A 22,109-nucleotide genomic window follows, 5' to 3' on the forward strand; every position below is an offset into this window, starting at 1 on the left:
TCAAAGGAAGAAACTCAAGTTCAGAGAGGATATGCCACTTGTCCATATGCACTAAGCAAGGGAGCAGAATTTAAACTGCTGACTACAAGTATGAAAATATGAGCCCATCTTATAGATGAAGCTGCACCATACTGAAGTATTTTCATGAAATTTGTAAAACCATGTAAACAGGACTCCTAGATCCCATGTATTACTTCCACTGACTTCTCCCATATGCTACTCCCGAAACTGCTGAAGGAAGAGGCCCCCTTCTATGGCCTAATTACTCTGAGCTCAATGAGCATGCATTTTGCTAATCAGGATTTTTAAGTGATTGTGCTCTAGTCAAAGTACATGAAAAATAAACTAAAATGACTTGCTGTCGCATTGTGCACAATAGCAAATGCTATAAAACACGAATATTGCCTCTGATTTGGGGACGGATTCTGAAAACATGTTTGGAAGTTGTTCAACCAGCTCCAACTAAAAATGAGTAAGTGATGGCCGTGAAGATGGACTGACTTGGAGTTTGATTCATCTCATCAGAGGCCTTTGGCCCATTTACACTCATGGCTTTATTTATTCAAATAATTTGCTGTATTCCACCCCCCTACAGAAAAAGACCAGCAGACCATCATTCCACCCCTGCCCTGTGCAAAGAACCTAACATAAACAATGTCAACAAGAATCATTGCATTTAACAAACTCCAGGATGCACCACGGCACTGTTTGTAAGATGTAAATGGAGTCTTGTTTTATTTCACTGTTCTGCTAAATTCAGGTGTCTGCTTCATTTTAGATCTCGGTCCCCTGAAAAAAGGCTCCCGTGAGGTATTCAGTACTGTCAAATGTGCAGATTCAGTGAGGCATCCCAAACAGCGAATGTGAAACATGACCTAGACGATGTCCATTTAGACACGGATGATTGAAGGGTTACTATACTGTGGTGACCGCTGGCATTGCTTGCCACCAACTCTCTGACTATGGCACACAGCAGGATGGTCCCTCTAGCATTGGGTGGGACTGAGCAACTGGCTCTGACCATTGGATTGTGAGCAGAAGCAATGTGTGTTGCTTCCAGGCTAGAGCTTTTAATAATGCCATGCAAAGATCCTCCAGAGCATTCACCCCTCTGCCAAGGTGACCAGCAATGTTCCAGATGGCAGCCACACTGCTAGCCTGGGGTCCAGAGAGATGCAGTGATGGCACAGAGCAGCACCCCACACCCGCAACAGATATCTGGCACAAGCAAGAAATAAACCTCTGCTAGCACGAGTCCGGAGCATTGTTTGTGACCACAGCATAAACTGGCCCCTCCCACCCAATGCCTCAGGCACATGGTGCCATGAAAAAGGGCTTGGTGTTGATTAAATTGAGTTGATCTAGTAATAAGTTAGCAGATTGGTGTAATTTAGTATCTGAAGTAAAATGTTATTATCCCATCAGGGAAAGGTCCTTCAGCCCATAGTTCACTTGGGCCCTGATCACCATGTTCCAAAATCTGTATTAAATAGACCTAAGCAAAATTGAAAAGGAAAAGTTACAGTTGTAACCTTCCAAACTGCCAGCTCTAATTTATTGGTCTGCCAAGGTTCTTAGTTGTAAACAATAGAAACTACTCTGGCTAGTTAAGCAGAAAAGGATTGATTAAAGATTTATTAGCTTACAGAATCTCAAGGGCAGGAACACCACCTCCAGACATGCCAGTGTAGATGACATAGCTTCACTGCTGGGCATGGACACCACCCTGAGCTCTGGATGCCTCTGATAGAACCTCGGCCACTGAGCTACTCTGTGGCCCTCGTGCCACCTACTTTGCATCTGTAGGGTACAATCCAAACTCTCATGCAGGTGTGTCTAAATGGTGACGCCTAGGTCACATGAATGCACTTTGGGTGGGCAATTATTTTTTGTTTTGTTTCTTAGAAAGGCAGAGAATTCCTTACACACAGGAAAGACATTCAAAGGTGTGACCAAAAAGAATAGTAAATACTCACTATATCTGTGGTAGTGCCTAATATGGATAACTAAGGTCTTCAGTGCTCATTTTAGTCATAATCAACTTCCAGAGCTTTCCTGGTCCCTGCAGCTCTTCTTTTTCTCTCCAGGAGGGTTTCAATCAATCCCTGTTTGTACTAGTTTCAGTTGGGTCTGCCACTTGCACCCCAGAGAGTCCTAACTGATACAGAAATAATCATGCATTAAAGAATTCCAGGCTAGCCAGTTGCAAGGGGGGCTGTGAATATTCAGATGCCCTGAAGAAATTTTCAGATTTTTTTTTCCTGCAAGGTAACTATGCATGACAGAAAAAAAAAAAATCAAAGAATATGAGACTCTAAGTTTGGTTTGAGAACCCTAATTGGGATCATGGGCTAAATACTGATACTTACGTTCTCCACTCTAAAAGTCCTCGAAATGGGGGCCGGGTGTGGTGGCTTACATCTGTAATCCCAAAACTTTGGGAGGCCAAGGTGGGAGGATCACTTGAGCCCAGCAGTTCAAGGCCAGCCTGGGCAACATAGTGAGACCTTGTCTCAATAAAATAAAATAAAATAAAATAAAAAATTAGGCCAGGCGCAGTGGCTCACGCCTGTAATCCCAGCAATTTGAGACGCTGAGGCGGGCAGATCACTAGGTCAGGAGTTTGAGACCAGCCTGGCAAACAGAGTGAAACCCCATGTCTACTAAAAGTACAAAAAATTAGCTGGGCATGGTGTCAGGCGCCTGTAATCCCAGCTACTTGGGAGGCTGAGGCAGGAGAATCGCTTGAACCCAGGAGGCGGAGATTGCAGTGAGCCGAGATCGCACCACTGCACTCCAGCCCGGGTGACAGTGCTGTAGTACCAGTTACTTGGGAGGCCTGAGTTGGGAGGTCGAGCCTGCAATGAGCCATGATCGCACCACTGCACTCCAGCCTGGGCAACAGAGTAAGACCCTGTCTCTAAAAAAATAAACAAATAAGTAAAAAATTAATCAATGTCTTCACAATAACTTTTTACTTTAAAAAATAATACATATACATAGATCTTGTAGGCATATATTCACTAAATTAAAAATGTCAGTAGTATATCCAAGGTGCCAACTTATTGCCAATGCTACTTGGAAATAAGGCTATCTATAAGACTATATGTAGACAGAGAAATAGTTAATGTTTAAAGAAAGACAGAGCTAGCTAGATAGGTATAGACATACGTATATTCACACACACACACATTGATGTTAGGGTCTAGGATTAGTAAAACCAAAACTACCCTATACTCTCTTTCTAGGTGCTCAAGTCCAAGGGTTGGTTGAAATAATAGAATAAAATATGAGAAAAACAAAAACCTAAGGGCAAAACTGCATAAAAATTATACCGAATACCTAAGGCATGCCAAGGACTTGACTTCTTAGGGTAACTTAAAGTTTCTCTTTTCTCTAAGAATGGCTTCCAGGATAGGGCAGGTGCCCTTGGCCTTTGTTTAGGTCAAGTGGCCTGAGCCGGCTGATCCGGGGTGAATATCAAAGAGACCAAGCCTTGGAATCCAGTGAGGTGACCTGTATTATAATAGCACTTGAGGGAGAAGATCAAAGAATTCAGAAAGCTGGGATTTCCATAGCAGCCCTATTCCTTCTCTCTTCCACATGGCAGTCATTAACTCTTCCTCCAATTCAGTGAGAAATCCCAAGGTTTCCCAATAAATTTAATTCTAAAAAAATTAATTGTTAATTATTATAGGCACATATAGTTGTTTATTCTTTAATGCTTTTTTCTTCCTTTTTTGTTTAAGTTAGGCTAGAGCCCAGTTCCTGTTTATAACCAAAAGAATGTTAGATTAACTAAGTCTATTCCCCTACGATCTTACCCTCCCCAGTATCCAGCTCCAGCCTTAGGTAACTCATCTTCCTTAACGGGAGCAATTTAAAAGGACCTTTGGCTTTTCTGAACCTAGTAGTCACGTGCCACGCTGTCACTGAGCTTAGCAACCTTAGCCTTGATTGTCACTTTTTAGGAAAATAATTGCTCATTTTAACAACCTCTGGTTTATAGTTGTAACTTCAAATGCCTTCAGAGATCAGACAGGTGAGGTAAATGGAGAGAATGGTGAGCTGGACCTCACTAGACTCACTATATGCCCCATATAAAGATATTTATGTTCAAATACTTAAAACACTGTGTGGTTCAAATAAAATTTGTGGGCCAAATTTACCTCCTGAACTGTCAACTAGCAACCCACCTTGCTAGTGGTTTATATTACATATGGGTCTAGATTATAAGGCTCTTAAAATTCAATTTTCATTCAATTATTTGAACAGGATAAAAATGCTTCTTGCCCAGCAAATTTTCCTATCTTTTTTTTTTATCAGAATATAAGACATTAATGGAGCTAATGTGAGGTATCTAGAGGACGCAAGTGGTGTTTTTAAAAGAAGCTTATCAATGCTGGTAGATTCCTGCCTCAGTGTGTGTCCCATGGTAAGTGAAACAGGCTCATGTTACTTTCTATGAACCACAGAACAAAGCATGCCAAACTCCTTAGAAACACAAGGACTCCAAAAGTATTACAGCACAGATGGAAAAACTCAAATGCCTACCCTTGACAGTCTTTGGTTTAACTACTTGACCTGATTCTCTTCACAGACTAAAAAGGAAATCCAATTCTATTTGAGAAAACTGACAAGACATTCTTTTCCTTGGAGAAAATGGACTGGGACAAATTACACACAAAAAGCTGAAATCTCCACAAAAAGCTGAAATCTCCACCACTAGTGGTTGAAAAACAATCGAGCCTCCATTAGCAGTTCCTTTGCCCACAGAATGCTCTCTGAGGAACTACCGGGTTTGGAAAAAGTGCAGGCCTCTATTCTTCATCCACGACACATCAAAGTTGTAATAAAAACCCGCTTTTCTTTGTGCAACTAAGCAACTGCTATTTCACACCCACATATTGCTGGAGCTTATTCAATTACCCTCAATGACTTTGTTTGAAATGAAAATGCTTTGCCTCCTAAGGACAGTGTGAGAGGACTGATTAATGTTGCTCCCTGAAGAACAGAAGTGTAGGTACACAGGCAAAAACCTGAGGAGCTAGAAACTACTGCTGGGCCATGTTTCACGAGCAATTCAAACCTACCATCAAGTATTTTGTAAAGAATAAGGACTCTTAAGGCAGTTGGACATATCAGGGGGCATCCCATACCATTTTTCCTCTTTCTTCTTGATGACAATCACAGAATTAGAAAACTAAGAAGATGACAAGAAGTGAGAAAGAAAAACCAAATTTTGCCATATGGTTTTTCAGGAGAAGAGGAAACAGTTCTTTTTTTTTTTTTTTCCACCTGACACATGGTTCCAAAGGATCTGTAACTAACGAACCAAGCCAGCACATTGCTGGGTTCTGGAGCTCTGTGACTCAGAAGTCACTTTTCTATCCAACATATTAAATGTCAAGTAAAATATATCCGATAAGAGAGACGAAATTTTTTTGGGAAGCTTGGCCACTGAGTGAGTGTCTCTCTTTTGCAAATGGGCCCTGTATGTTGCATCTGTCTTTTAGGTGGATTGCCAACCTATAAGAGATAAAACATCCACCCAAGAGCTGCATTAAAAAGCATAAATCATGAAGACCATATCTAGTCCTCTATAAATCCCTTCAAAAAGAACTTTATCCGTAATCATAGTAAAGGTCTGTTTCATTTAAGAAAGAAAAAAAACCCAAACAGAAACACATGCAGATAGAAAACAGAGAGAAGATAAAAGAATCACAGTGGTATTTTTATGCATGCATAGTTTGCGAAATTTGGAGATGAAGAGTCCCGACAGAATGCTTAAAGAATCTGTACTACACAAGAATATATAGGTTCCAGGGTGGGCATAATCAAAAAGGGCAGTATTTATCCATCATCTGTCATTGGCTCTCATTTCACAAAGCTTGAAGATTAGAACCCCTGATGTCAAAAGATCGGAAAATATTTAGAGCTAGCTCTTGCATGGCTCCGTGAAGAAGGGGACAAGGAAAGAAAGAATTATATGAGGACTACACTTCACTACTCTTTTTTATAGCAGATTGTTTTCTTTAAGAGGAGCATAAGCTGTGATTAAAGTGGCAGAATTTTGGTGCCTCTAACACCTGGAATGGAAGCAGACTAACAAGAAATACTTGGCAACCCAATTATTTCATGCAGGTTTTCATCTACCCAGAAAGCTGTCCTCAAAATAGAATGGAACTTTTTCTCCTTTATCAATCTGGGAGACGCCTGGGGCAAAGTAACCAAGAACCTAAGAATATTGTTGATCAGTATTCTCAACAAACAAAATCTAAATACACTGTGATCCAAGGAGTTTAACAAATAGTTTCCTAATTTTATTTCAATTACTTAATGGTACATTCAGCTTATATTACACTGCTGTCTTGATGTGAGGCAGAAAAGAAACAAGACTTGTCCCCAGAGAGATATGGGGTTATTGAGCTTCGTTCCCCGAAGTGGGAGGATGGATTAGATAACTGATCTTTCTATAGTTTTAAGGAATATTTTAATTCAACTGTGAAATAATGGGAGAATAAAACAAATTCAACATCAGCACTATCTAGGGATTTGGGGAGGTTAGATGTATATCCTGAAAATAATACCTAGCGAGAAGGAAATCTAAGAAAAATTTTACCTTAGGAGGCTAAAAATTTAATATTTTAGAAACATCAAAAGGCCCATTTATTTCTTATAAATTTTTAACCAACGACATTTACAGTTACTGAAGAGGCTGAAATAGTAAGATTCTTATACTTTCACATACTGGGGTCTCAGGAGTAAACATTTACTAGGGGTCACTATGGGAAATGCAATCCTTCCCATCAAGACAACTGTGGAGACAAAACATTCCATCCGAAATGGATTATCAGGCCTAAACTTGTACAAAGCAATGCACAAATCAGACTCTTTCTGTTGTCATTCCAAGTGGGGGAGCAGCAGGGTTGCTATGGGAAGGTTTCTGGGCTATGAACCCTGACCTGAGGAATGTCCAAGGATGAAAAGGGCAGCAGTCATAAGAAAGGGGGATGAGGCCTTGCAGGTAGAGGAGTCAGCATAAGCCACCTTTGTAGGTTACAGTGAATGACGTTTGGAGACTGGCTGAGGCTAAAAACCTGGGGCAGACTGTAGAAAGCAAAGCTACCATTATTGAGAGCTAAACATGCCAGGCACAAAGCTAAACATTTCCTTTAATTTTTTCCCTAATTTAATTGTAATAAAACTGAGCCCCAGGCCACAGGCTCGGATTGCTTCTCTTTGTTAGACACACTCACTTCCTAGATGACCACATACGATCTCTGTTTTAGTGCCACTTGTACTTGGATGATTCTCAAATCACCACCTTCAGGCTGGACATCTCCTCCAAGCTCTGGACTCACACGTCCGGTTACCTATTTGACATTTTCACATGCATGCCTGAAGGATATCTTAAACTGAATTCCTGCTTTCCATCTATCCCCCAAACAAAACAAACAAGAGAGAAATAACTGCTCCTCCTCATCCACCTTCCAAACACATCCAGAAACCAACCACTTCTCACCACCTCCACACCTACCACAGCAAGCCACCCCCATCTCCAGCCTGAATCACTGTGGCAGCCTCCTAGCTCCTAGCAGGGATGGGTGTGAACCTCCACTCCAGTGCCCTACTGAGTCTATGCATTCCAAACCTGTCCTTTGTAGGACAGGCTCCAGCCATCAGTACTGTCGTTTGAGGTACAGACAAAGAGTTAAGAGTACTTATTTGACAGGTGACAGCAGAAACAACAGATGCTGAGTGAATCTAAAAGGAAAACTGCAGGAAGGGGTTGAGGGTGTCAAAGATGGGACATTTGAGGACATCCAGAGGGGAATAAAAGAAGCCCCACTCTTAAGAAACATCACACTGTTGGCCAGGCTCAGTGGCTCATGCCTGTAATTCCAGCACTTTGGGGGATTGAGGAGGGTGGGTCACTTGAGGTCAGGAGTTCGATACCAGCCTGGCCAACATGGTGAAACCCCATCTCTATTAAAAATACAAAAATTAGCCCGGCGTGGTGGTGCACGCCTGTAATCCCAGCTACTCGGTAGGCTGAGCCAGAAGAATCGCTTGAATCCGGGAGGCGGAAGTTGCAGTGAGCCAAGATCAAGCCACTGTACTCCAGCCTGGGCGACACAGCAAGACTCTGGCTCAAAAAAAAAAGAAAAAAAAGAAAAGAAAGAAACATCACATTGTAAGTCAAATATGTCCCCCGCCTTGAGCAGCCTTTCTTGACTCCCCAGGCAGAGCTGAAGGCCTCAATTACAGGATTGGAAATCACCGGATGCCTGTGCTAAGAGCCTCCCCCACGAGAATCTGAACTCGTTTTGTGCCTCCAGCACCAGATGCCTACCTGGTAAGCCCTTGGCAAAACTGTGCTGAATGTTTAACATGGTATCACGGACAGTGAATTAGGAACTTGGAGAAGAAGTGGCTGCTTTCTTCTGGAAGAGCTAATCAAGACTTTACACAGGAGGTGAGGTTTGCGAGACAGAAAAAGGTATTTCAGTTTATCCAGGAAGTTAGCACGATGGCCCAGCAAGGAACAGCAGTGGTGTGGAAAGACGGAGGGCGAGGCCCGAAGGAAGCGAGGAAGGGAAGCCCGGCAGGAGTGCTGGGTTGTGGTGCTAAAAAGTAGGCTAGCACTGGGCAGCCAAAGACAGCAGCGAGGCAAAGGAAGAGTTGTTCCCTCCCCTCCAGGACCGGTGATGGGAAGCGGGGTGGAGGTTGGGGTGGATCTCTAAAAGAAACGAGGAATAGCCGGGCAACGGAAAGTAGTTGCTTTGGAAAACGTGGTTGAGGCTGGAAGCAGGAGTTGATGGGTAAAAGGATGAGGAGAGCTCATACCTGTAGTTCATTTCCATGTACGACGCAAATTACCGAGCTCCAAAAAGGAGATGAGCCCAAAACCTTAACAATCAGAGGCTAAAACTGGACTAATCAATGAGGTATGAGCCAAGAAGTTAATGAGGTAGGAGGTACAACACGGTTGAGAGTTATAAGACAAACCCAGGTTATTACTTGGGTCCTCGAGGATCCAATTAACTTCTCATTAAGTGGGGCTGGGTGCTCGGCTTCTCAACTGGCGCCAGCCTCCCAGCCCCCAGCCAACGCCTGGAATGGGACTCGAGGAAATTCGGCCAGCTGGTGGATCTTCAGCGAGATGAAGGCAGTGGCGTGGACAGGCCATTCACGGCGATACCCACCCAACTCTGTCCAGGCCTTAAGCGGAAGGCTGGGAGCAGCACAGCACATCAATGGCAGCCGCAACGCCTTCTTTCCCTTTCCTTTTCCCTGCCTATCACGCAAACCCTCCCCTACCAAAGTGTACCCTCCGTGAGAACAGGGCTCCGTCCTTCTTCACGGGATGCGCGGAGCCTAGAAGGGCGCCCGGCCACGGCGACGCCCAACAAGTACTGGCTGAATAGTGAATGAACTCCGCTTGGCCGCACTTCAGTTTTTCTGGGCACTGAAAGATGCGACCCGTGGAGCCGCCTAAGAGAGCACAGGGGGAAGAGAAGAAGCGGAAGCCTCCGGAGGTCCCAGCGAGGCGGCCTGCAGGACCTGAGCGCCGGGCTCCGTAGCGCGGTCGGGAGGGGGCTTCTGGTCCCAGGCCCAAGACCGACCGCTTTGCAACTAACCTTCCGGCGGGGGCGCCCGCGCGGGGCACAGCAGCCAGGCTCCGGCGTCCCGCTCCCGCCGCCCCCCGGCGGCGCCCGGCGACCGCTGCGCACGTAGGTCACCTGCCTCCTGCTGGCGCCGCGCGGCTGGCCCGGCGCGGGCGGCAGGTGCGGTCCAGGTGGCCGCCAGGCCGGGCCTGACGGGGCGCTGCGAGCGGGGAACCCGGGCCCGGCGCGCCGCAGCTCTGCGCAGAGCCGCAGGCCGAGCAACAGCGCGGCCCCGAGTAGACACCGGCGCAGGGCGCCGCAGCCCCTCCCGGGCGGCCTCTCCCAGGCCATGGCGCTACGCTCGGGGTCCCGCGGGCCGCGCCTGGCCGGCAGCAGGGATGTAGCCCCGCAGGCCGGAGCGGCCAACTGTGGGAACTCCCCCGCGGGCCGGGGCGCGGGCTCGGACCCGCCTCCCTCCCTCCCGACCGAGGAAGCCCCGGCGTAACCTTATCCTGCCCTGCCGAGCGCGCCCCGCCGCTGGAAGGGTGGTGGGCCGAGCGCGGTCACAGGGGGCCCTCTCCGCACCTCCGGAGGTGCCAGGGCCCGGCTGTGCAGGGTCCCTCAAGAGGTGCCCTCCGCCCCGGCCCCCAAAGCCTGACGGAGCTGAAAGACATAGGGCCAGAAAAAGCGCATTCCTAACGGGATCCCGGGCCATAACTTCATTTTCTGATATTAGCGTTGTTGGAGAAACACAGGAGGAGGGTAGGTGAGCATACAAGGAACAGTCAAGCAGTTTGCACCATTAAGCACAATATAAAAATAAATAGCACTTATGCCCGGGCTTACAACTTCTCTCTCTCTCTCAAGAAAGAAAGGGATTGGGGGGCGAAGAGAATAGCACTCAATGCAGAATAATCAAATTAGAGTTATTCTATCTCTAAATTCTGCCTGAAGCCAATTCGTGCTTTCTTTCCGTGTTATGAAATGTGTGGGGGTGAAGAAGAGGAGGGAAAAAGCCAGCTAAGACATCTGACAGCGGGTTGGTGGGGAGGGGGGAGAGAGAACAGAAGTTACCATGGCATGATGTAAATCAAATTAATTTAGCTCCAAACACACACCTCCCTGCTGTCTCGCAGAAATACAGAGGGACAAATTTATCTTTCGGCAAAATGCTCCCCAGCTGGTATTTCCATCACTACCTTGACCTTAATTAATCAGACTGAACTCTCACAGCCTGAAGTCCAGTGGTGGATGTTCCATTTTCAATTGTTAGTAGAATCCTTTCCCACAACCCATTTGGGGTGGGTTTGGGTTTTAGGTTTGAGTTTGGGTTTAGATTTTTTTAAGCTGTAGTCACTTTTCGTTTTCTCCTTGCTTTACTCTTGCATTTTCCATGCTTCCATGGGAGACTGCGCCTGCAGACCTATCTTCTTCCCCCGTAACAGCCTACAGCATGGACAAGAGAGAACAAATATGGGGCCCTACCCCCCTGCCCTTTTGAATGTTGGGTATTTTCCGTAGGGAACCCTCGTCTTTAAAATCCTCTTCTCTTCCTGGTTTAAGAAAGACCCGGTTTATTCCCTGCTAGTGAACAAAGCACTTGGGCTGTTTCTCTACATTTAACAAAATATCTCCACCCAATCTAGTCCACCCCCTGGCCACACCAGATCCTCAGGCTCCTGAACGTTCCATTAGGATTGACTTTTTGCTTTTTTCTTAGATGAGTTCAGGGGATATTGCAGATGGGTTCTATTTTAACAAATTTAAACAAGTACGAGTTTTTCCTTACACAAACTGAGAGCCAGCCTCACATCCTGTGACTATTTACTTGAACTGTGTTTGAACCAGGACCCTGCCGTTCAAGCACTGTGAGACTTTCAACAAAGTACTGGACCTCTCTGAGTTTCCGTTTTCCCGTGAATAAACAGATCTATATATATGGCAGGATTATAAATGTTGCATAAAATATTATATGTTTCATGCCCAAATAATACCTGGCTCACAGAAGGGTCTCAATAGTAATTATTTTGTTATTTACCATGAAAATCCTGGATGTTGTCATGAAAAACAAAAGGTAAGCATTGATTCCAAAGTGGGCAAAGATAAAGTATAAGGAAATTTACAAATAATTTACACAGTATTCTCTGGAATTCAGAGTACCCAATAATTTCAAGAAAATAACAATTAATCAAGAAACGAACTCTGTTAAATTGTATAAGGCTCTTTAAGACAGAGTTTGTAGGGTGCTTGATAAACCTGGATTGGTAATATCTGATGTAGACTTTGCTGGAAGTTTTATTTTCTATGCAGTCAACACAGTGCCGCTGACTAGAGAAGTCATATTTTGAAGATCATGGTGCCACTAGTGCGTACGCTCTGCTCCTCTGTTGAGTTTCTCTCTGGGGGTGGGAGGGGAAGCATAAGCACTCTCCTCTATTATTAAAATGGGGATATTTAATAAGACTCTGGGCTGGGGGTGGAGGATGGAGTGGGGGTGCATACAAAACAGTGTAGTTCTTGAAGAGAATGGGCAGGATGACCTCATATTTTCCTTTATCTCATTTCTACAGTTCTCTAATATGTTTTCATTATGGAAAAAATTCAAATTACATGGAATATTTAAATAGCCTTTTATCTTTTGCAGTTGTGTTTATGTCTATGTGTTTATTACTAATAAAAAAGAACTGTTTATATGTATATAGCATCAATTTTCTGGAAGAAATCTATTTTTAACTTCCACACAGTATTTTCCTGTGTGGTGGATGATAATGAATAGTAAAATGGGTCAGTCTGTGGGCTGAAGAGGCAAATCTAATGGATCACTGTTGTAGCTGACAAGCAATCTTTCATTCACGACCTTTGCTTTTCTTATAGAGTTGAACTTGTCTCAGTCCTTTCTGGATGTGTCTCAAAAATGCAGATAATCATTAAACACTGTGTCATAGGTTGGTTAATTAAACAAGCAGGTCAGTAAACCACAATAGCGGCTTTCATCAGATCACAAATTACATCCTCCTAGAGGTTTTAGCCAGAAAAATGCGTGAAACAGAACATTTCTAATCTCCTAAACAACATGCATTTCAACTTGGACACCTGCTGTAGTGCATTGATTCTCAACCAGGGTTGGTTTTGCCTCCCAGGGGACATTTGGCAACGTCTGAAGATGTTTTTGGTTGTTACCACTGGAGGATGCTACTGGCGTCTAATGGCTACCTATTAGACTAGGGATGCGGCTAAGCCTCCTCCAATGCAAAAGATAGCCTTCCACAACAAAGACTTGTCCAGCCCAGAATGTCAGGAGAGCCCAAGTTGAGAAAACCTGCTGTAACTATAGATGCCAATGTGGCCATTTTAAATTATAGACTGTCCAAAGAGAAAACAGAGGTGAGATGAAGTATCCTCACCTTCATCAAGTGGTTATTTATATCTCACAATGTGACATACCCAGTGTGTTAGTCCTTTTTTGTGTCACTATAAAGAAATACCTGAGGCTAAGTAATTTATAACAAAAAGAGGTTTAATTGGCTCTTGGTTCTGCATGCTGTACATGCAGCATAGTGCCAGCATCTGCTTTTGGTGAGGCCTCAGGAAGTTTACAGTCATGGCAGAAGGCAAAGGGTGAGCCAGTGCATCACATGGTGAAAATGGGAGCAAGAGAGAAAGGAAGGAGCTGCCAGCCTCTTTTAAACAATCAGATTGCCCATGAATTAGTAGAGCAAGTACTCGCTTATCACAAAGCGGGGATAGTGCTAAGCCATTCATGAGGGATCCACCCCCATGATCCAATATCTCCCGCTAGGCCCCACCTCCAACACTGGAGGTCACATTTCAACATGAGATTTGGAGGAGACAAACATCCAAACCATATCACCCAGTCTGAATTAAAGTAATCAAATTTACAAAAGAATGAAGTTAGAATGTCTGGCATCAACATCCCCCATCCCCTCATCACCTTTTCTCTATGTGCATGCTCACTGTGGAAAATATACACAAACAAAAGAAGATACCAACATTCATAACACGATTCAGATATAACTATCCTACACATGTAGATGGTTTTCAAAAATGAAATCATATTATATATATTTCTTTATAATGTGCTTTTGTAACATAATATGTTATATAGTTTATGTATTAAATAATATGTTGTTTGGAATTTGCTTAACAACAATCTAGTGGGGAGATGGGAGAGAAGTGGGAGTATAAATGAAGCAAGAATGGCTGTGAGTTGATCATTGTTGTAGCTAGATGATGGGTTCACAGCTCTTTATTTTTGAGCATGTATGAAATTTTCCATATGGAAAATGTCCTTAAACAGTAACCTGTTAACTACAACATGTATCATATTAACCATTCTTCCATTGTCAAACAATTGGATAATTACGTTTTTCATTTTTATAAACAATGCTGTGATGGACATCTTTGTAGCTAAATCTGATGGAGCAGATATGCAGTGTGAGAGAAAGAAAGAAGTCAAGAATGATTCCGAGGTTTTTTCCTTAGTAACTGGAAGAATTAAGTTGCCGTTAACTGAGAAGGGAAAGACTCAACTAAGAGCAATTAGAGTAGAAAATCCAGTAAGATTTTGGTAGTCCCGTTAAGTTTGGGAAACCTATTGGACATACAAATGGAGATGTGGCATAGGCAGTTGGATCTAAAAGACTGAAATTCAGGGGAGTGGTGAGGGCTGGAAATAGAAAATTGGATCGTCAGCATACAGGTGTGAAATACCTGAAGGCTTAGTACTGGGGTTCACCAGTTTAAAGTCAGAAAGATGAGCATCCAACAAAGGGTACTGAGATAGATAAGCAGTAAGGTAAGAGAATATGGTGTTCCAGAAACCAAATGAAGAGAGTATTTCTAGAAGGAACAGACTGAGAGGTCTAATAAGATGTGGACTAGAAACTGACTGTGAGATTTGGTAACATAATGCCTTGCTTATGATGTCTTCCCCAACTAGAATGTAAGCTCCACGAGGTCAGGGACTTTGTTTCCATTGATTATTGCTATAATCCTGGTGCCTAGAACAGTATCTGGCATGTAGTATATGCTCAATAAATAGTTGTTGAATTAAAAAGTGAGGAATGAATCAAGTCTGCGTGCATTCGTAGTTATTTTGTCACATTAAATTCTTAAGAGTAGAATGCTACATGAAGGCAAAATCATAAGTCTTTCAGTGTGAAGTGCTATCATTAATTTTTAAGTCCACCAAAAAAGGCTGTTTTAATCCCATTTAAAGCCATCAAATATTCCTTTATTATTGTTGGGAAACCTCAAAGGATAGCCTTAAGCCAGCCCCTAACAGAAGGATGAACTAAGCAAAGTTTATTTTTAGTTTCCTCCTATTCTCCTGTTGCTACACTTGAACCCATTCTTCAACTCCCCTCAAATGCCAATCCCAAGCCACATGCCAGATAGGATTTGTGTTCACTGGACTGTCAATTAGTTTTCTCCTCTCCACCCTAAAGGTGTAGCTAAATATTAAGATACTAGCTCAGGCCGAGCAAGGTGGCTCAGGTCTGTAATCCCAGTACTTTGGGAGGCTGAAGTGAGTGGATTGCCTGAGCTCAGGAGTTTGAGACCACCCTGGGCAACATGGTGAAACACCATCTCTACCAAAAATACCAAAAAATTAGCCAGACATGGTGGTGTGTTCCCATGGTCCCAGCTACTCGAAAGGCTGACTAAGGTAGGAGGATTGCTTGAGCCTGGGAGGTTGAGGCTGCAGTGAGTCGAGATCATGCCACTGCACTCCAGCCTGGGTGATGATGGAGTCAGACCCTGTCTCAAATAAATAAATAAATAAATAAGAAAGATACTAGCTCATCATGACTTAGGACCCTAACAGAAACATCTGTGTTCAAAGAAGAACCCACCAAGATGAAAGCTTTCGAGACCTAGAAGAACAAAGTTATAATAGAATGACAGACATTGAAACTGCTATTTGAGGCTGGGAGCCCTGCCTAAAATCACACCACTGCCTATTCCACAACCAAATAAGGCTGGCTCTGGGCTGGTCTTATGGAAAATGCCTGGGGAATGTCTTAATGCCCAGGCCTGGCAGGGAAAGAGAGCACAAGGCTTCCCTGCCTCTTTTTAGTTCCCCCTCACACCCGTGATCTCCCATTCTTACTCTAACATTTGTGGACTTGTTTTATCCTTCCTCTACCGGGGATGTTTCTCAGGCATTGGGATGGGGGTCTTAATCACTTCTCCACAACCAGCAATGCCTTGTATGGGGTAGGCCTTAATCATGTCTCTGGAATTGTTAACAGACAACAGACATCGCATCCCAATTCTGCTGGAGTCAGACTCAAGATACCACAGTTCTTGTTGCTAATCCATCCTAACCTAAAAAGAATCATAGTCAAACCCATATTGGCTGGCTCACAAATAATAATACCTCCAACCTGATACCTTTTTGTTTCCCTGAAGGAACTTGGAAAGAATCAGGGAATGCATCACTTAAGCCACTGGGGGACAAAGAACTAAGGTCAAAGATGTGGATGTGGGGAGAACAGTGCATGGACAGGGTGAACACTGCAGTGGTGGCTCTGAGGGAACCCTAGGCTTTGGAGCCCTTGGGCAGGAAGTTCTGATGAAAGATGCAACACACACACACAGACACATGCACCCACTTTCCTGGATGTGTTCAGAAAACACATCTAAGGCATTGTTAGAGAGGTTTATTTACAAACATTAGCTCCCACAATGAGGCATTCCTGGATTCTATGACAATGAAAGGGCTTAGGTTAAGAATGATCAAAACATCTTTTTCATAGGACCACCTATACAGTGTGGACCCTCCTACACCTTCCACTCATCTCAGCATTATGAGATATGCCAGAAATAACCTCCCAGCTACAGATCACTTTGAAGTCAAAAACGTTCCTGGTTAAAACTTTCCCAAAGTCAAGGGCTTTTAAAAAAAACCTTTTAAGGTCAGAAACGATTACCAGGCAACTGACAGGATAAAGTGAGGCACAGCATGCTTAAAGGCAAAAATCTCAGGGCTGTATCATTTCAACTTAGCTTGTGAATATATTAAAAATCCTGAGGTCAAAAGCCATTTTTCTTTCTCATCACATTACTGCTTTTGCCCTGGGGAAAGGCTAAGAACTACACTATTTTCAGATCATAATACAGAGGCTCTCAAACTTAAGTGTACATGAGAATCCCCCAGGGACTTATTCAAAGGCAGGCTCAAAAGCCCCACCTCCAGAGAGCCTTAAGTCAGTGGTGACTCCCCCAAAGCTAAGCTACAGGTGGTCCATGATCAAACTTTTAGAAACCCTGGCACACTGGCTCCCACCATGATGACGGTTGAGGGTCAGGGGGCAATACATAGGGAGCAGTTTATTACAAGGTGTCCTTGTACCCACAGGTGCAAATGTTCTCCCTCAAACCTCTAAGCACAGTTACTAGCAAAGTTTTAGGCATTAACAAGGGGCCTTCATATTCAAAAGAGCAGGAGCCCCTTTGGCAGCCATTCTGTTCTCCCCCCAGAACCTCACAGGGAAGTGAAGGGAGTGCAAAAGGAAGTTTCCTTCCTTCCTTCTTTTCCTCCCCCCCCCCCCCGCCTTCTTCCTTTCTTCCTTCCTTCCCCTATTTGCTCTGGGAATTTCCCAAAGCTGTAGAGTGAAAGGAAGGAGTTGTGATTACCCATAGGTACCTTGTACAGTAAGAGCCTGTCCCTTGATTATTCTGACAAGGCAGTAGCACCCAGAAATATTCAGTGCCCTAGCTGGGATGCAATGCCCATCAGCTCACGAGTTACCCCTACCCTCTGTGCTTTGTTCCCTCATCTTTAAAATGAGAATAATAATAATAGTAACTTCCTCATAGGGTACTGAGGTATTGTCATGAGATGGTTAAATGATAACATATTTGAAGCACTGGGCGCATGGTGCTATCATATATAATTTGTTATTGTTGCCATTCACTATAAATCATAAAGGACATTTATTTTAGTTTTGCACCCATTTATGTTCCTTTTTCTCTTGCCTTCAGGTTGAATTGTTTGGGGCTTGGGCTTAATGGATCTCAACTCAACTGAAATAAGAGGAGAAATGAAGCTGGGCACCATGGTGTGTGCCTGTGGTCCTAGCTATTCAGGAGGCTGAGGTGGGAGGATTGCTTGAGTCCAGAAGTTGGAGGTCAGCCTGGACAACATAGCGAGACCCCTCTCTCAATTACAAAAAAAAGAGAGCAAGAGAGAAGAGAAATGGAAACCAGAGCTATGCTGCTGTTGCTATGAGCAAATCCCTAGTTTTTTCCTTGGAGTCATCGCATGCCAGGGAGTATCTCACTAAGGTTTCTGTTATTTCTGGGAAAGCACATTGATCCAATTTAACTAGTGGATCTTTCCCTTCCCTTTCGACCTGTGCTATTCTAAAACAGCTCCTTTCTTCCTTTCATCTCTGCTTTCTGTGGGGTTTGTGTGCCATGTAACCACACCGCTTTTCTCTCCTTCACCTTTCTCTTCCTGTTTTCTGTGCTCACTTCACACTTCATTTCTCTTCAAAGCATGCTCTTGGTACTGTTCCAGCTCTATCACCTGATTCCTTATCACCGGCCCCTTGGAATAGCCTCAGCCCTGATCATTTGTGAGTTAGTACCATCAGTATTCAATACAAATCCAATTACAGAGCGCACTTCACCCCATCCCTCCCTCAAAAATGTTTCTAGTGTTAAAGACAAGAGTAGCTTCCTCCCCAGAGAACAGAAGGCCAGGGGCTACTCCACCTCTCTCACCGCAGTGGCTCAGATGCTTGCTCAGAGAGGGAGGCAAATGCTGTCTGCAAGAATGTTTCTGTCGCAAGAGAGAGGGAAGAAGAAATAGTTCCCTATCAGAAAGGGCGGCCAGGAGAAAAGCCCTGTAGGATGGATGACAAAGAAGAGTGGGGAAGAGTCTGTGTCTTGCTATTTTCCTGCCAGCGTGTGCACATTAGCTGCTTCAACCACCGACTATGAGATCACTGGCAAGGTTTTTAACAGCAGTCCTTATTTGAATGTCTCTGTGGTTTTTAAATTCTGCCTTAATGTGGGGAAAGAGTATGTAAAATTCAGGAAACAAATTCCCATTATTGCTATAACTTTGGCCCCACCAGGTATGAAAGCACGTAGCTGCCTCTGCGGTGACTGTTTACCAGCCTCAGTCCCACAGCAGATGCAGGGTGGGATGTGGATGGTGAATTATTCATTTTTGCCTCCCTGCTGGTAACCAGTCTCTGGCACCGAGAGGAACTCAGGGAACAGAGGATGCAACAGAGGATGTCAGGAAACCCACAATGCTGAACTTGGTGTATGGGGACCTGACCTTCAGGTGCCCCCATTCACTTTACCCCAGAACCTGCTGTGCTTTCCTGCCTCTGAAACTTGTCACTCCCCCTGCCTGAAAAGGATACTATGAGCCCTGCCATGGAAATGGGATGGTTCTAGATAGGTCTGGAAAAGAGCAGGCTGAGAAGTTTGAATTGCATTAAATGGGCCATGGGGAGTCACTGATGGTTTTTGAGCAGAAGACATTGGCATGATTTGAAGTAGGACCTCATTAAGATCTGCATGGACTCCAAGAATGCAGGTTGTGGTACTCCCCAAGCCTCCACCTTATATTCTTCAAACTAAAACAGTACCAAACTGTAAAACACAAAACATCAGATATGCTGACATTGAAAAAGCTTGATTCTAGACCTTCTGAAGCCAAAAAGAACCTTTTTCCAGGCCTTTTTCTGTTTCTTACCACCAAAGACCAAAATGAGTCTCTTTCTTTACCATAGAACATTCTACCAGAAACTTACAGAATTTTATAAGTTTTGAACACAGAGATTTAACAAAATAAAGTGGCCATTGCCCAACTGTGCATTTTCTTTACACAAAATTAGATAATGATGTAACATAATTATTTCAGAATAAATCATCTCACTTTTTTTTGCAGCCTCACAGAATGCACCAAGAATAGCCTCATAGCAACGTTATAATGTACATCTAAAGTGTCTTTCTTGAAGCACTTAAAAGCTACACTGATGAAATTTCTAGGGAATTTTGATTTCGTACATTTGATACATTAGATTAGAGCCTCCCTAAGTTTGGTGGATGATAATGAAAATTGTTTGCAAGCCACATCATCATATTCCAGCACTCAATTTCAGCATAACAGGGGATGTGGTGAGCATTAAGCACTACAGTATGACCAGTTAAATCCTTCATGTTGCCTAATTCTGGATTAACAGCAAAATGGTGTTGACTTCACAGGGGTCCTCCAGCCCTGAGCTTTGTTAACAAATTGAATGTGAAAAGGAGATACCTAAACTTTCGTTGATAAAAAATAAAAATGAAAGCTAAATCCATAACCCGTCACAATCAAATCTCTTTAAAACATAGAAACCCTCTTTAACACAAAGGTCTTTATCCTTTTGACCATAATGCTTTAATGAAGTACAACTATTTCTATGTAGTCTGCCTCAAATCCCACATTAAACAAAGGAGAGAAGTTTCATTATGTTTCAGGCTTTAACAACCCAGGATAAATTGGCTGTGTTTGTCTATTATTCATCACCATTGTTAGAACTTAAGTCTTTGTTACCAACAGGGGTAAAACTTAGCTGGGCAGATCAATAGAATTAGTTCTCCCCTCAGACAATAGGAAGCATGAAGATAATGACTAGCAATGACTTAAAAAAATTTCTGCCTTTCATTAGCAGTTCATGTTCCAGGAAAGGCTTTTTGAGCTGCTGAACAAAAGATTGCTCCTAAGGTTCAACAGCTTCATGTATCAGAGAAATTTTCTGCAACTCTGAAACCTATAAATGCCTGGCCAAAAAAATATACACATATACATACACATACCATGCACGTTCCACTCTCAAAACCATAAGGAAGCCTTTATAACTAAGGTGATCAATGCTAAACTCTGCATTACTATATTGAAAGCCATCAACAGCCATAAGGTCAGAATAGAAAGTAGAAAGTATACACTAAACAAAATGCTTCAGCAAGAAAAACAGCTTTGCTCTTAGAAGACAGACTTCTCTGGCTTTGCACTTTGCCCCCACATGGTTTCTTTGAAAAATACTTGTCATGAAATTTTATGATCTGCTAAAAAAAAAAAAGTGTAAAAATATTCCTTCTTACCTACCTCACAAGGATGTTGGGAAGATTAAAATTAGATAGTTGTGAAAGTTTCTAATTCTCCTAGGAAAGCCTGCAGAAATGCTTTGTGGATAAACCCCTTTGTTGCAAGCTTAAAATAGTCGTAATGAACACATCTCAGCCTTCTCCCATTAAAAGCCCAGGATTATGCTGATGAAGCAGTCATTTCCCCTGTCTCTGAATAGCTCTTTTAAATCATTCCACTCATAGCCCAAAAGTATTTAATACATGACTGACAAAAAGGAAAAAAAAAAACAACACATAGTTTCTACAAACCCTTCCTGGGTTATCCGACAGAGAAATCTCAGCAGCCCTGCCTTGTCTAGGATTGAAAGTATTCCCCTGTGACCCCCTCACATCTTTTCTTCTAAATACATTTTCCTTTGTCTTCTTCCAACTATAAGAACTAGCAAATGCATTGCCTACTGTTCATATACCCACTTTACATTTGTACATGTCAGTATTTTCTACTCTTTCACATAAGCCTTAATGGGTATAGGCATGGCCCACACTCAACAAAATGTATCTTCCTATACCTCTGTGCTCAGCACACCACCACCCCTTGGAAACAAACTCTCCTGACCTGAGCAGAGACCCAATATATGTGGATTTCCCAAACATTTCCACCTTTTACTGCAACAACCCTCCTCATCTGCAACTCTACATTATCAAAGCCAACTCTCAGCTGAGACCTGCAACACATTCACATTAAGTTGTAAACCCACTAATGTCTGCTTGAAGAGCTGTGCCTTCTCAGGCATTGTTCCTTTTCTGCATCTCCTTCAGACACTGACACACCATCCCTCTCCACGCTTCATGTACGATGGGTCTTCAAAAAGTTCATAAAAAGTGCCTATTATGAAAAAATTATGCATGAATTTCAAAAGTTTCTTGCACAAAAATCAACTCCTACTAACTTGTTATAACATGACTGAACAGGATCTAGTTATGAGGCACTAAGAAGGATAAGACATCAGTCTAAAAGAGCCCTGATCAGAGCAACACGAATTCTGCTAAAGCTGGAGCAAGAACAAAAATAAAATTTACAGTGAAGCTTGGGTAAAAGAATGGTGAAATCACTGATGCTTTTTGAAAAGTTGATGGGCACAATGCCCCAGAGAAATCAGCAGTTTATAAATAGATAACTCTTTTGAAGAAGGGATGAAATGATGTTGAAGATGAAGCCCAGAGTGGCAGATCATCCATGTCAATTTATGAGGAAAAAATTAATCTTGTTCATGCCCTAATTGAGGAGGACAGACGATTAATAGCACAAACAATAGCCAACACCACAGACATCTCAATTGATCTGGCTTACAGAATTCTGAGTGAAAAATTAAAGTTGAG

The 22,109-nt window shown here is 43.2% G+C and overlaps 1 protein-coding gene across 4 annotated transcripts in view; it reads right to left on the reverse strand.

Annotated features, from left to right (window-relative positions):
- Positions 1-10,086, reverse strand: part of METTL24 (methyltransferase like 24) — a 133,661-nt gene extending 123,575 nt beyond the window's left edge. For 3 of the 4 annotated variants that reach the window (XM_063724951.1, XM_063724950.1, XM_063724949.1), the window contains exon 1: positions 9,645-10,086. In XM_063724951.1, coding sequence (XP_063581021.1) covers positions 9,645-9,962 — 318 coding nt within the window. In that variant the 5' untranslated portion in view covers positions 9,963-10,086. The remainder of the gene's footprint in view (positions 1-9,644) is intronic. The other variant, XM_002817249.6, reaches the window with a different exon arrangement.
- Positions 10,087-22,109: the final 12,023 nt, after the last annotated feature.

This window comes from Pongo abelii, chromosome 5, assembly GCF_028885655.2.
Source record: "Pongo abelii isolate AG06213 chromosome 5, NHGRI_mPonAbe1-v2.0_pri, whole genome shotgun sequence".
Classification (NCBI taxonomy): domain Eukaryota; kingdom Metazoa; phylum Chordata; class Mammalia; order Primates; family Hominidae; genus Pongo; species Pongo abelii.